The following is a 14,187-nucleotide window of genomic DNA, read 5'->3' on the forward strand; positions in this document are numbered from 1 at the left end:
CCAATGTTAGTGTATCTTTTGGGGGGCGTCAGGCTGATATCCCCATCTTTGACAGCACTTTTTGCCTGTTTGAGTTTTGCTGGGATGCGTTTTCGTGTCCTTTGTAATTGAATACGGCGAATAGCGGGGGCGCGCACGATAAGTTTCCATGGCCAAAACACGCGATGTAGGCGAAAAGTCCGGCAGGCGGAAAAGTATCGCGGTTGTGAAACTAATTGAATGCGGCCCTGAGTGTTCTGTCCCGCTATTCTAATTGGGACTTCACCGCTCACCGTCTATCACTGTGATTGTTGTTCTCATACTGTCTACACACTCAGCCAATTTGCCACCGATCACCTCCTATGTTGCTGCAAAGTAATAATGGGGCCTGATAATAATAAAAAAAACATTTGATTCTGTTATAATCAGACACAACAGCTACAGTACCAACCTGTTTCATGGGATTTGTCCAGCCCTGACCAGGCTTAATTATACATGCCTGCTGGAAGACGTACACTATCTGCCTGTGTGTAATGTTGTCATTTGACTGCCCCAACAGTCTTTGGGAGTGACCTGAGTGCTTCACCCAAAGCAAAAAGTGACCCTGTTTCCGGCTGAACAGGAACCGCTGCTAGTGTCAGAGCAACGTACATAGGTGGTGTTCTCAATGTGATTGCCTTGCGGGTGGATTTACCTCTGTGAGCATTCTAATGTAGCCAGACTTACTTGCTATTCTGAGTCATCCGTATGCATTGTGATCGCCAAATTCAGTCGCATCCCCTGCACTTAGCACGGGGCATGTGTAAGTGACAATGACGGTTATGGCGGCTGATCCTGCGTGCGGGTGAGTGGCGCGGTGTGATCACTTACATGCGTACGCTGTGACTTTATATTTGTAAATAATGTGCTATGTGACCTGGTGATGAATGTGTCCATCAGTGAGGTCACTGCTTCCTAGATACCCTGCTTTTTCAGGATGGTTTCCTCCGGTGTAATTAGGTGACAGTTACTCTTCTATGCCAGTTTAGAATCCCTGTTTAAATTGTTCAAATAGTCACCCTGTATAAGAGTGTGGTGGGCGGCATAGTGCTGTGAAAACGTGTGTTAGACTATCCCTCAATGTAAGTGGTTGCTTCTCTTTGCCTTTGTAGTTCCTGCTAGAATAATTTCCTATCCGAATACAACTCTGGCAACGCAAGGTCAGAAGAAAGAAATGAACTGCACGGCCCACGGGGAAAAGCCCATCATTGTACGCTGGGAGAAGGAGGACCGCATGATAAATGTCCCCGAAATGTCCCGGTACCAGGTGTCCACAAAGGAAGTGGGAGATGAAGTGCTCTCTATACTGCAGGTACACGACATTATCCCCATAATGCATCATTTCTGCCAAATACGGGGAACTTTTTTATTGTATTTTATATACAGTAGCTTGTTCTGCAGTTGACCACCATCCTAAATCCGTCATTGTACACCCTGTGCACTTATGCTGCGCTACTGGAAACATTATAGTCAATTTCCCTATTTAAGGGACCATTATACTGTATATATTTTTTAAAACTTACTCTGTGCTGGGAGGACCCTTGATTTGCATAACATGCCACAGTGGTGCTTCTAAAAATAGCAGCACTCGCTCTTACACTGACGTTTTTTTGGCAGCTCTCCCTGTCAGACTGGCAGCTCTCCCTGTCAGACTGGCAACTCTTTTTAAGGGATTGGTGGCTCTCATTGTATTCAGCATCTCTGTATTGATTTTGCTCCCTCTGCCTCTGCCTATCACTGTGAAAACATGTAAGAATCATATTGCAGTCGAACAGTTTTCAGCTGTAGATCCCCCTTTTGTTAAATAAAATGTTTGTCTCCTAAATACAGCCCGCTTTACCTTTTATTTACATTTATTATGAATGAGGGAATATTGGGAATGCCTTTATTCCATGGGCCCACATTAATGGCGTCGGAGGAGACAGAGCTGATATAGACACCAAATATTTTTGCAGACTAAGGGGTCTATTTACTAAGCCTTAGATGGTGATAAAGTACCAGCCAATCAGCTCCTAACTGCCATGACACAGGCTGTGTTCGAAAAATGACAGGCGCTGATTGGTTGGTACTTATCTCTGTCCTTTTTATCTCCATTCAAGGCTTAATAAATAGACCCATAACCATTCCGCGTGCCCTCTGCAAAGCATGGGGCACCTCTTACAATATGCCTCTCCCCACCCAATTATATGATTTAAGTCATCTTGGTCTGTAAAATTAAATCACTTTCATCATTGTATGCAGTGAGTACTTATAGCAGGGAACGTCCTCATTCTGTGACCTCCTTCTATCTGTCGGGACAACCTTCTGCTCCCTCCATATACCTATAGACTTTAGGGGGAAACCTAGGCACCCCAGCGCAGATCATGGTGCCGGGCGTCACACACACAGGATTTTCCGTTGCTCCTCGTGCTTTTGGTAGACGGGACTTAGAGTGTTTCTAAATTTCTAGGAGAAGCCCGTCTTCAGTATCAGGATTCAGCTGTATCCAGCATAATTATGGTAATTGGGCAACATAATATTTGGAGTGGGGCTACCCTATAATACATCCAGCTGACTGCCTATGAAGTTGAGGTGCTGTATTTGTTACTGTCCGCTGTAGATTTTGCCAACTGTTCGGGAGGATTCCGGCTTCTTTTCCTGTCACGCAATCAATTCCTTTGGAGAAGATCGAGGAATAATTCAACTCACAGTGCAAGGTACATGGGAGATTGTCGCCTCATTATTATCTGCCTATAAGACTGTGCTCAGTCATTCTGCCGCCTCAGGAGACCAGTTACATTATCTTCGTAAGCACAGGTGACCGTACTCCTTTCTCTTGGTGCAGTACGCACAGGAAAAGCTCATATTGTCAGTAGTATATAAGAGGTGACACTGCTAGTCTCATATTGTCACTAGTATATGGGAGGTGACACTGCTAGTCTCATATTGTCACTAGTATATGGGAAGTGACACTGCTAGTCTCATATTGTCACTAGTATATGGGATGTGACACTACTAGTCTCATTGTCACTAGTATATGGGGTGTGACACTACTAGTCTCATTGTCACTAGTATAAGAGGTGACACTGCTAGTCTCATATTGTCACTAGTATATGGGGTGTGACACTGCTAGTCTCATATTGTCACTAGTATATGGGGGGTGACACTGCTAGTCTCATATTGTCACTAGTATATGGGGGGTGACACTGCTAGTCTCATATTGTCACTAGTATATGGGGGGTGACACTGCTAGTCTCATATTGTCACTAGTATATGGGGGGTGACACTGCTAGTCTCATATTGTCACTAGTATGTGGGGGGTGACACTGCTAGTCTCATTGTCACTAGTATATGGGGGGTGACACTGCTAGTCTCATATTGTCACTAGTATATGGGAAGTGACACTGCTAGTCTCATATTGTTACTAGTATATGGGGGGGTGACACTGCTAGTCTCATATTGTCACTAGTATATGGGGGGTGACACTGCTAGTCTCATATTGTCACTAGTATATGGGGGGTGACACTGCTAGTCTCATATTGTCACTAGTATGTGGGGGGTGACACTGCTAGTCTCATTGTCACTAGTATATGGGGGTGACACTGCTAGTCTCATATTGTCACTAGTATATGGGAAGTGACACTGCTAGTCTCATATTGTTACTAGTATATGGGGGGGTGACACTGCTAGTCTCATTGTCACTAGTATATGGGGGGTGACACTGATCGTCTCGTATTGTCACTAGTATATGGGAAGTGACACTGCTAGTCTCATATTGTCACTAGTATATGAGGGGTGACACTGCTAGTCTCATATTGTCACTAGTATATGGGGGGTGACACTGCTAGTCTCATATTGTCACTAGTATGTGGGGGGTGACACTGCTAGTCTCATTGTCACTAGTATATGGGGGGTGACACTGATTGTCTCGTATTGTCACTAGTATATGGGAAGTGACACTGCTAGTCTCATATTGTCACTAGTATATGAGGGGTGACACTGCTAGTCTCATATTGTCACTAGTATATGAGGGGTGACACTGCTAGTCTCATATTGTCACTAGTATATGAGGGGTGACACTGCTAGTCTCATATTGTCACTAGTATATGGGGGTAACACTGCTAGTCTCATATTGTCACTTCAGTCACTAGTATATGGGGGGTAACACAGCTAGTCTCATATTGTCACTTCAGTCACTAGGATATGGGAGGTGACACTGCTAGTCTCGTATTGTCACTAGTATATGGGAGGTGACACTGCTGGTCTCATATTGTTACTTCAGTCACTAGTATATGGGAGGTGACACTGCTTGTCTCATATTGTCACTAGTATATGGGAGGTGACACTGCTTGTCTCATATTGTCACTAGTATATGGGAGGTGACACTGCTAGTCTCATTGTCACTAGTATATATGGGAGGTGACACTGCTAGTCTCATATTGTCACTAGTATATAAGAGGTGACACTGCTTGTCTCATATTGTCACTTCAGTCACTAGTATATGGGAGGTGATACTGCTAGTCTCATATTGTCAGTAGTATATAAGAGGTGACACTGCTAGTCTCATATTGTCAGTCGTATATGGGAGGTGACACTGCTAGTCTCATATTGCCACTTCAGTCACTAGTATATGGGAGGTGACACTGCTAGTCTCATATTGTCAGTAGTATATAAGAGGTGACACTGCTAGTCTCATATTGTCACTAGTATAATGGGAGGTGACACTGCTAGTCTCGTATTGTCACTAGTATATATGGGAGGTGACACTGCTAGTCTCATATTGTCACTAGTATATGGGAGGTGACACTGCTATTCTCGTATTGTCACTAGTATATAAGAGGTGACACTGCTTGTCTCATATTGTCACTTCAGTCACTAGTATATGGGAGGTGACACTGCTAGTCTCGTATTGTCACTAGTATATGGGAGGTGACACTGCTGGTCTCATATTGTTACTTCAGTCACTAGTATATGGGAGGTGACACTGCTAGTCTCATATTGTCAGTAGTATATAAGAGGTGACACTGCTAGTCTCATATTGTCACTAGTATATGGGAGGTGACACTGCTAGTCTCGTAGTGTCACTAGTATATGGGAGGTGACACTGCTAGTCTCATATTGTCACTTTAGTCACTAGTATATAAGATGTGACACTGTTAGTCTCATATTGTCACTAGTATACAAGAGGTGACACTGCTATGCTCATTGTCACTTCAGTCACTAGTATATGGGAGGTGACACTGCTAGTCTCGTATTGTCACTAGTATATGGGAGGTGACACTGCTTGTCTCATATTGTCACTAGTATATGGGTGGTGACACTGCTAGTCTCATTGTCACTTCAGTCACTATTATATGAGAGGTGACACTGCTAGTCTCATATTGTCACTTTAGTCACTAGTATATAAGATGTGACTCTGCTAGTCTCATATTGTCACTAGTACATGGGAGGTGACACTGCTAGTCTCCTATTGTCACTAGTATATGGGAGGTGACACTGCTTGTCTTATATTGTCTCTAATATATGGGAGGTGACACTGCTAGTCTCATATTGTCACTAGTATATATGGGAGATGACACTGCTAGTCTCATATTGTCACTAGTATATAACAGGTGACACTGCTAGTCTCATGTTGTCACTAGTATATAACAGGTGACACTGCTAGTCTCATTGTCACTTCAGTCACTAGTATATGGAAGTTGACACTGCTAGTCTCATATTGTCACTAGTATATGGGAGGTGACACTGCTAGTCTCATATTGTCACTAGTATATATGGGAGATGACACTGCTAGTCTCATATTGTCACTAGTATTTAATAGGTGACACTGCTAGTCTCATTGTCACTTCAGTCACTAGTATACGGGAGGTGACACTGCTAATCTCATATTGCCACTTCAGTCACTAGTATATGGGAGGTTACACTGCTTGTCTCATTTTGTCAGTAGTGTATAAGAGGTGACACTGCTAGTCTCATATTGCCACTTCAGTCACTAGTATATGGGAGGTGACTCTGCTAGTCTCATATTGTCACTAGTATATGGGAGGTGACGCTGCTAGTCTCATATTGTCACTAGTATATATGGGAGGTGACACTGCTATTCTCGTATTTCACTAGTATATAAGAGGTTACACTACTTGTCTCATATTGTCACTTCAGTCACTAGTATATGGGAGGTGACACTGCTAGTCTCGTATTGTCACTAGTATATGGGAGGTGACACTGCTGGTCTCATATTGTTACTTCAGTCACTAGTATATGGGAGGTGACACTACTAGTCTCATATTGTCACTAGTATATGAGGTGACACTGCTAGTCTCATATTGTCACATCAGTCACTAGTATATAAGAGGTGACACTGATAGTCTCATATTGTCACTAGTATATAAGAGGTGACACTGCTAGTCTCATATTGTCACTAGTATATGGGAGGTGACACTGCTAGTCTCGTATTATCACTAGTATATGGGAGGTGACACTGCTTGTCTCATATTGTCACTAGTATATGGGAGGTGACACTGCTCGTCTCGTATTATCACTAGTATATGGGAGGTGACACTGCTAGTCTCATATTGTCACTAGTATATGGGAGGTGACACTGCTAGTCTCATATTGTCACTAGTATATGGGAAGTGACACTGCTAGTCTCCTATTATCACTAGTATATGGGAGGTGACACTGCTTGTCTCATATTGTCACTAGCATATGGGAGGTGACACTGCTAGTCTCATATTGTCACTAGTATACAAGAGGTGACACTGCTATGCTCATATTGTCACTAGTATACAAGAGGTGACACTGCTATGCTCATATTGTCACTAGTATATGGTGGGTGACACTGCTTGTCTCATATTGTCACTTCAGTCACTAGTATATGGGAGGTGACACTGCTAGTCTCGTATTGTCACTAGTATATGGGAGGTGACACTGCTGGTCTCATATAGTTACTTCAGTCACTAGTATATGGGAGGTGACACTGCTAGTCTCATATTGTCACTAGTATATGGGAGGTGACACTGCTAGTCTCATATTGTCACTAGTATATAACAGGTGACACTGCTAGTCTCATTATCACTTCAGTCACTAGTATATGGGAGGTGACACTGCTAGTCTCATATTGTCAGTAGTATATAAGAGGTGACACTGCCTCTCTCATATTGTCACTAGTATATGGGAGGTGACACTGCTAGTCTCGTATTGTCACTAGTATATGGGAGGTGGCACTGCTAGTCTAATATTGTCAGTAGTATATAAGAGGTGACACTGCTATCTCATATTGTCAGTAGTATATAAGAGGAGACACTGCTAGTCTCATATTGTCACTTCAGTCACTAGTATATGGGAGATGACACGGCTAGTCTCATATTGTAAGTAGTATATAAGAGGTGACACTGCTAGTCTCATATTGTCAGTAGTATATAAGAGGTGACACTGCTAGTCTCATATTGTCAGTAGTATATAAGAGGTGACACTGCTAGTCTCATTTTCAGTAGTATATAAGAGGTGACACTGCTAGTCTCATATTGTCAATAGTATATAATAGGTGACACTGCTAGTTTCATGTTGTCAGTAGTATATAAGAGGTGACACTGCTAGTCTGCTATTGTCACTAGTATATGGGAGGTGACACTGCTAGTCTCATATTGTCAGTAGTATATAAGAGGTGACACTGCTAGTCTCATATTGTCACTAGTATATAAGAGGTGACACTGCTAGTCTCATATTGTCAGTAGTATATAAGAGGTGACACTGCTAGTCTGATATTGTCAGTAGTATATAAGAGGTGACACTGCTAGTCTCATATTGTCACTAGTATATGGGAGGTGACACTGCTAGTCTCATATTGTCAATAGTATATAAGAGGTGACACTGCTAGTCTCATATTGTCAGTAGTATATAAGAGGTGACACTGCTAGTCTCATATTGTCAGTAGTATATAAAAGGTGACACTGCTAGTCTCATATTGTCAGTAGTATATAAGTTGTGACACTGCTAGTCTCATGTTGTCAGTAGTATATAAGAGGTGACACTGCTAGTCTCATATTGTCACTAGTATATGGGAGGTGACACTGCCAGTCTCATATTGTCACTAGTATATGGGAGGTGACACTGCTAGTCTCATATTGTCAGTAGTGTATAAGAGGTGACACTGCTAGTCTCATGTTGTCACTAGTATATGGGAGTTGACACTGCTACTCTCATATTGTCACTAGTATATAAGAGGTGACACTGCTAGTCTCATATTATCAGTAGTATTTAAGAGGTGACACTGCTAGTCTCATATTGTCAGTAGTATATAAGAGGTGACACTGCTAGTCTCATATTGTCACTAGTATACAAGAGGTGACACTGCTATGCTCATATTGTCACTAGTATACAAGAGGTGACACTGCTATGCTCATATTGTCACTAGTATATGGTGGGTGACACTGCTTGTCTCATATTGTCACTTCAGTCACTAGTATATGGGAGGTGACACTGCTAGTCTCGTATTGTCACTAGTATATGGGAGGTGACACTGCTGGTCTCATATAGTTACTTCAGTCACTAGTATATGGGAGGTGACACTGCTAGTCTCATATTGTCACTAGTATATGGGAGGTGACACTGCTAGTCCCATATTGTCACTAGTATATGGGAGGTGACACTGCTAGTCTCATATTGTCACTAGTATATATGGGAGATGACACTGCTAGTCTCATATTGTCACTAGTATATAACAGGTGACACTGCTAGTCTCATTATCACTTCAGTCACTAGTATATGGGAGGTGACACTGCTAGTCTCATATTGTCAGTAGTATATAAGAGGTGACACTGCCTCTCTCATATTGTCACTAGTATATGGGAGGTGACACTGCTAGTCTCGTATTGTCACTAGTATATGGGAGGTGGCACTGCTAGTCTAATATTGTCAGTAGTATATAAGAGGTGACACTGCTATCTCATATTGTCAGTAGTATATAAGAGGAGACACTGCTAGTCTCATATTGTCACTTCAGTCACTAGTATATGGGAGATGACACGGCTAGTCTCATATTGTAAGTAGTATATAAGAGGTGACACTGCTAGTCTCATATTGTCAGTAGTATATAAGAGGTGACACTGCTAGTCTCATATTGTCACTTCAGTCACTAGTATATGGAAGGTGACACTGCTAGTCTCATATTGTCAGTAGTATATAAGAGGTGACACTGCTAGTCTCATATTGTCAGTAGTATATAAGAGGTGACACTGCTAGTCTCATATTGTCAGTAGTATATAAGAGGTGACACTGCTAGTCTCATATTGTCAGTAGTATATAAGAGGTGACACTGCTAGTCTCATTTTCAGTAGTATATAAGAGGTGACACTGCTAGTCTCATATTGTCAATAGTATATAATAGGTGACACTGCTAGTTTCATGTTGTCAGTAGTATATAAGAGGTGACACTGCTAGTCTGCTATTGTCACTAGTATATGGGAGGTGACACTGCTAGTCTCATATTGTCAGTAGTATATAAGAGGTGACACTGCTAGTCTCATATTGTCACTAGTATATAAGAGGTGACACTGCTAGTCTCATATTGTCACTAGTATATAAGAGGTGACACTGCTAGTCTGATATTGTCAGTAGTATATAAGAGGTGACACTGCTAGTCTCATATTGTCACTAGTATATGGGAGGTGACACTGCTAGTCTCATATTGTCAATAGTATATAAGAGGTGACACTGCTAGTCTCATATTGTCAGTAGTATATAAGAGGTGACACTGCTAGTCTCATATTGTCAGTAGTATATAAAAGGTGACACTGCTAGTCTCATATTGTCAGTAGTATATAAGAGGTGACACTGCTAGTCTCATGTTGTCAGTAGTATATAAGAGGTGACACTGCTAGTCTCATATTGTCACTAGTATATGGGAGGTGACACTGCCAGTCTCATATTGTCACTAGTATATGGGAGGTGACACTGCTAGTCTCATATTGTCAGTAGTGTATAAGAGGTGACACTGCTAGTCTCATGTTGTCACTAGTATATGGGAGTTGACACTGCTACTCTCATATTGTCACTAGTATATAAGAGGTGACACTGCTAGTCTCATATTATCAGTAGTATTTAAGAGGTGACACTGCTAGTCTCATATTGTCAGTAGTATATAAGAGGTGACACTGCTAGTCTCATATTGTCAGTAGTATATAAGAGGTGACACTGCTAGTCTCATATTGTCACTAGTATATAAGAGGTGACACTGCTAGTCTCATATTGTCACTAGTATATGGGAGGTGACACTGCTAATCTCATATTGTCACTAGTATATGGGAGGTGACACTGCTAGTCTCATATTGTCAGTAGTATATAAGAGGTGACACTGCTAGTCTCATATTTTCACTAGTATATGGGATGTGACACTGCTAGTCTCATATTGTCAGTAGTATATAAGAGGTGACACTGCTAGTCTCATATTGTCAGTAGTATATAAAAGGTGACACTGCTAGTCTCATATTGTCAGTAGTATATAAGAGGTGACACTGCTAGTCTCATATTTTCACTAGTATATGGGATGTGACACTGCTAGTCTCATATTGTCAGTAGTATATAAGAGGTGACACTGCTAGTCTCATATTGTCAGTAGTATATAAAAGGTGACACTGCTAGTCTCATATTGTCAGTAGTATATAAGAGGTGACACTGCTAGTCTCATGTTGTCAGTAGTATATAAGAGGTGACACTGCTAGTCTCATATTGTCACTAGTATATGGGAGGTGACACTGCCAGTCTCATATTGTCACTAGTATATGGGAGGTGACACTGCTAGTCTCATATTGTCAGTAGTATATAAGAGGTGACACTGCTAGTCTCATATTGTCAGTAGTATATAAGAGGTGACACTGCTAGTCTCATATTGTCAGTAGTATATAAGAGGTGACACTGCTAGTCTCATGTTGTCAGTAGTATATAAGAGGTGACACTGCTTGTCTCATATTGTCACTAGTATATGGGAGGTGACACTGCTAGTCTCATATTGTCACTAGTATATAAGAGGTGACACTGCTAGTCTAGGCTTTGGCTGTACTAAAATGTAAATTAATTTCTTGTTCACGCTGGCATTACTATTCTTCATTCTTCATTTAAGAAGCATTTCTGAAGAAAGTTAAGGACATGCAAATTGGTGTTAAAGTAAACTCATTGTAGAAGTGAGAGGGTTATATACATAGCAGTGTGTTTTTTTTTTACATTTTGTTGCATGTAACTTCCATGTCAGGGCATCACATGTGGGTCAGTGCAGTTGAAAACTTGCCATTGTCTCCATAGGAGTGCATTGTAAATGCAAGGAGATACATGTCAACATGGCTTTAACAATGTAACAACATCCTGTATTGACAAAGAATTTGAAAAAAAAAAAACCTAAGGAATCCTTTAATTCTAAACACATATCCCATGCATTTTACATGTGCTGTCTATGCAGCTCCCTCAGTCTATCTCATTATAACGTTTCCACCTTATGCTGCACGGTGCAGTATTTTCTGTGACATCTCACCCGTGACCGATCCTACATTGCTGATCAGGCTGTTTAGCATACAGATCAACCTAGCTAGCATGCTAACCCTGGCCACTGGTGCTACCCTGATCAGACAGATGACAGATGTGTTTTATTTGGAATTGCAGGAAAAACCTATAATCCAGGTGCATGTATTCCACATTTCGATTCTGAAAACCAGGGCCGTGGAGTCGGTACACCAATCCTTAAATGCCTCTATTTTACTACTGCCTGGCTCCTTCATGAATGACAAATCTATATCAATGTATATTATAAGTAATATGGTAGCACAAGACATTGTGCAGTTCTACCGTACATGGTTAGTTCAAAAAGTGTAATTTGCACCAACTTTTAATCAGGGCCGTCGTTGGCCTATGCCTGGTACCAATGCCAACACGTCTGTACATGTGTTACTGCGATCGCTGATATTTATATTATAAGTTGTTACATTTCTTCCGGCTCCACCCAAAATTGTCCTTCTCCAACAACACGACTCCGACTCCACAGCCCTGCTGAGAACTTGTATGAAGAATTTTCTTTTTTTGTGTTAAGGCATTTTTAGGTTGTCATTTATACTTGTTTAAACTAAACCATAGTTTAAACCGTCACCTACTTTCTACTAACCTACTGATTCCCCTGCGGGGCTGTGCATAACTGCAGATTTGGCGTGTGAGCAGGACGGCCAAGTCCAAAGCCGCAAACACAATATTACGCCTCCTGCTCTTCCTTACGGTTTCCATTTTGAAAGTGGCAAACAGGATAGATTTGCAGGATCTGCTGCATGAATGTGGTTCCAGCTAGGAAAGAGAACGGACTAGTAAAACATAGGTGTTATGTGGGGTGTCACAGCCTAAGGGTTTTGCACTGTTATATGTCTATATATTTTTTTGTTACTGTATATCAGAGCCACCAGATCCTCCAGAAATAGAGATACGTGAGGTGAGAGCACGAAGTATCGCCCTTCGCTGGACTATGGGTTTCGATGGCAACAGTCCAATCACAGGCTACGATATTGAATGCAAGAACAAATCAGGTACTATGTTTTGAAATTCTGTCCAAGGGTAATTTTTTAGTTCCAGTTTGGACAGGTGGCAAAAAACCCTGTCATAGACTAGCACCAGTATAATCATTTACAGTCTATATTTACCTTTAGTTTACAGAATGCTGTAGGAATTAAGCAGTTTGATGCTGTATTACTGCCTTATGGCCAGAGATAATCCTGCATTGGCTTTTCAGGGTGTCACATACTGCATTCACCTTGTGATATGTCTGTGACAAACCAACTTTTGTGTCTAAAAAAATATTTAAAGTCCCCCTTTTTATACCTCACATCCAGAATGACATTACCACCACTAAGATTTGTATCTTTATGTTCTCTCTTAACTCAAAATACCATCTCTATATTTTGTCATGTAGCATTTATATAATAACTAAGCTTGTCTAACAGGCAAATCCCTTATGAACACAAATACAGAATGTTATTAAATTGAGTTGTAATATGATGAAACATTTCGCAATGCCTAAGGATGAAACAAGTAAAGCAAATTCTGTAAAAAAAAATATGGAATGCAAATAAGTTGCTTAAAATAAAAAGGAGATAAAACAGAACAATCATGTACTGTATTATTATGTAATTAGCATCTGGGAGATGGAAGGATTGCAGACAGCTTGATGCTCCAAAAAAGACTGACAACTATCCACAGGTGATAACTTCGTGCACATGAAATATCACAATATTAAGCCCATTATTTAATAACTAGGAAAGGGACCCTGCATATGCCAGGACACATCAGTCTGCCCTCCCGCTCAGCCCTGCCCCCATCTCTATTCGCTGCTCTCCCCCTACGCTGTCCAGCACCAACCTCACACTGCTGCCCTGTCCCGTCAACCTGCTCTATCCCCGTCTCTGCTTCTCTGTCCTGCTCCCATACTTACCCCGTTCCCATCGGGTCCTTTGTCCCCATCGACTAGGGTCTATCCCATCTCCCTAGTAGGGGGGCAGGGGTGGTGTTGGAGATGGTACAGATCTTAGATAATGATTGCAGATACTACTGTAATTTATTGAACCCGGGTCACCTCAGTCTCCCCCCCCTCTGTCCAGTCCTGCGCCCTATCTCTTTTTCTGACTCCAACCCCCCCCCCCCCCCCCCGTAGCTCTATCCCGTGGCCTGTCCTCCCATCTTCCTCGCAGTGGGAGCCGTTGAGGCGCGCTCCTAGGCTTACACTATGCTCGCATTGAGGAGACAGGACAGACCTTACGCAATTATTATATAAGATACTGGAGTAGTGTTGGTTATTATTTACATTGGAAATATGTCAGGGTAATACATACTTAGAGATCTATGTAAGTAATAATGGTGAACAATATTTCTTTGATGTTTATGTTTGCATATGAAATCATGAGGAGTAAACTTGCTCAGAGTCTATTGTAACCACCATTTGTTGCCTGTTTATAGCGTCTAACATGCTGATTTATTCTGTGATCTTGGCAAGCAGCACACCTCTGAAATATACAGTAGACAGAGCCAGCTGTGTGGGACAGACACTGCAGGGATCAGTGGTCTCCAAATAGATACACTCACCAGGCTTTGATTTTTTTTGTATTTAGCCCTTAACAGCTAGTGACCTCACAGGACGAGAGTAACTCATCATGGGGAATATTCATCCAC

The 14,187-nt window shown here is 41.7% G+C and overlaps 1 protein-coding gene across 1 annotated transcript in view; it reads left to right on the forward strand.

Annotated features, from left to right (window-relative positions):
* LOC148478247 (cell adhesion molecule DSCAM) overlaps nt 1–14,187 on the forward strand; it is a gene marked incomplete at its 3' end in the record, with an annotated part of 235,003 nt that overhangs the window by 79,405 nt on the left and 141,411 nt on the right. Inside the window, exons 10-12 of the mRNA XM_088455734.1 lie at nt 1,131–1,330; nt 2,618–2,714; nt 12,423–12,551. Coding sequence (XP_088311860.1) covers nt 1,131–1,330; nt 2,618–2,714; nt 12,423–12,551 — 426 coding nt within the window. The remainder of the gene's footprint in view (nt 1–1,130; nt 1,331–2,617; nt 2,715–12,422; nt 12,552–14,187) is intronic.

Source organism: Taudactylus pleione, unplaced genomic scaffold (genome assembly GCF_031769625.1).
Source record: "Taudactylus pleione unplaced genomic scaffold, aTauple2 ptg000668l, whole genome shotgun sequence".
In the NCBI taxonomy this organism is placed as follows: domain Eukaryota; kingdom Metazoa; phylum Chordata; class Amphibia; order Anura; family Myobatrachidae; genus Taudactylus; species Taudactylus pleione.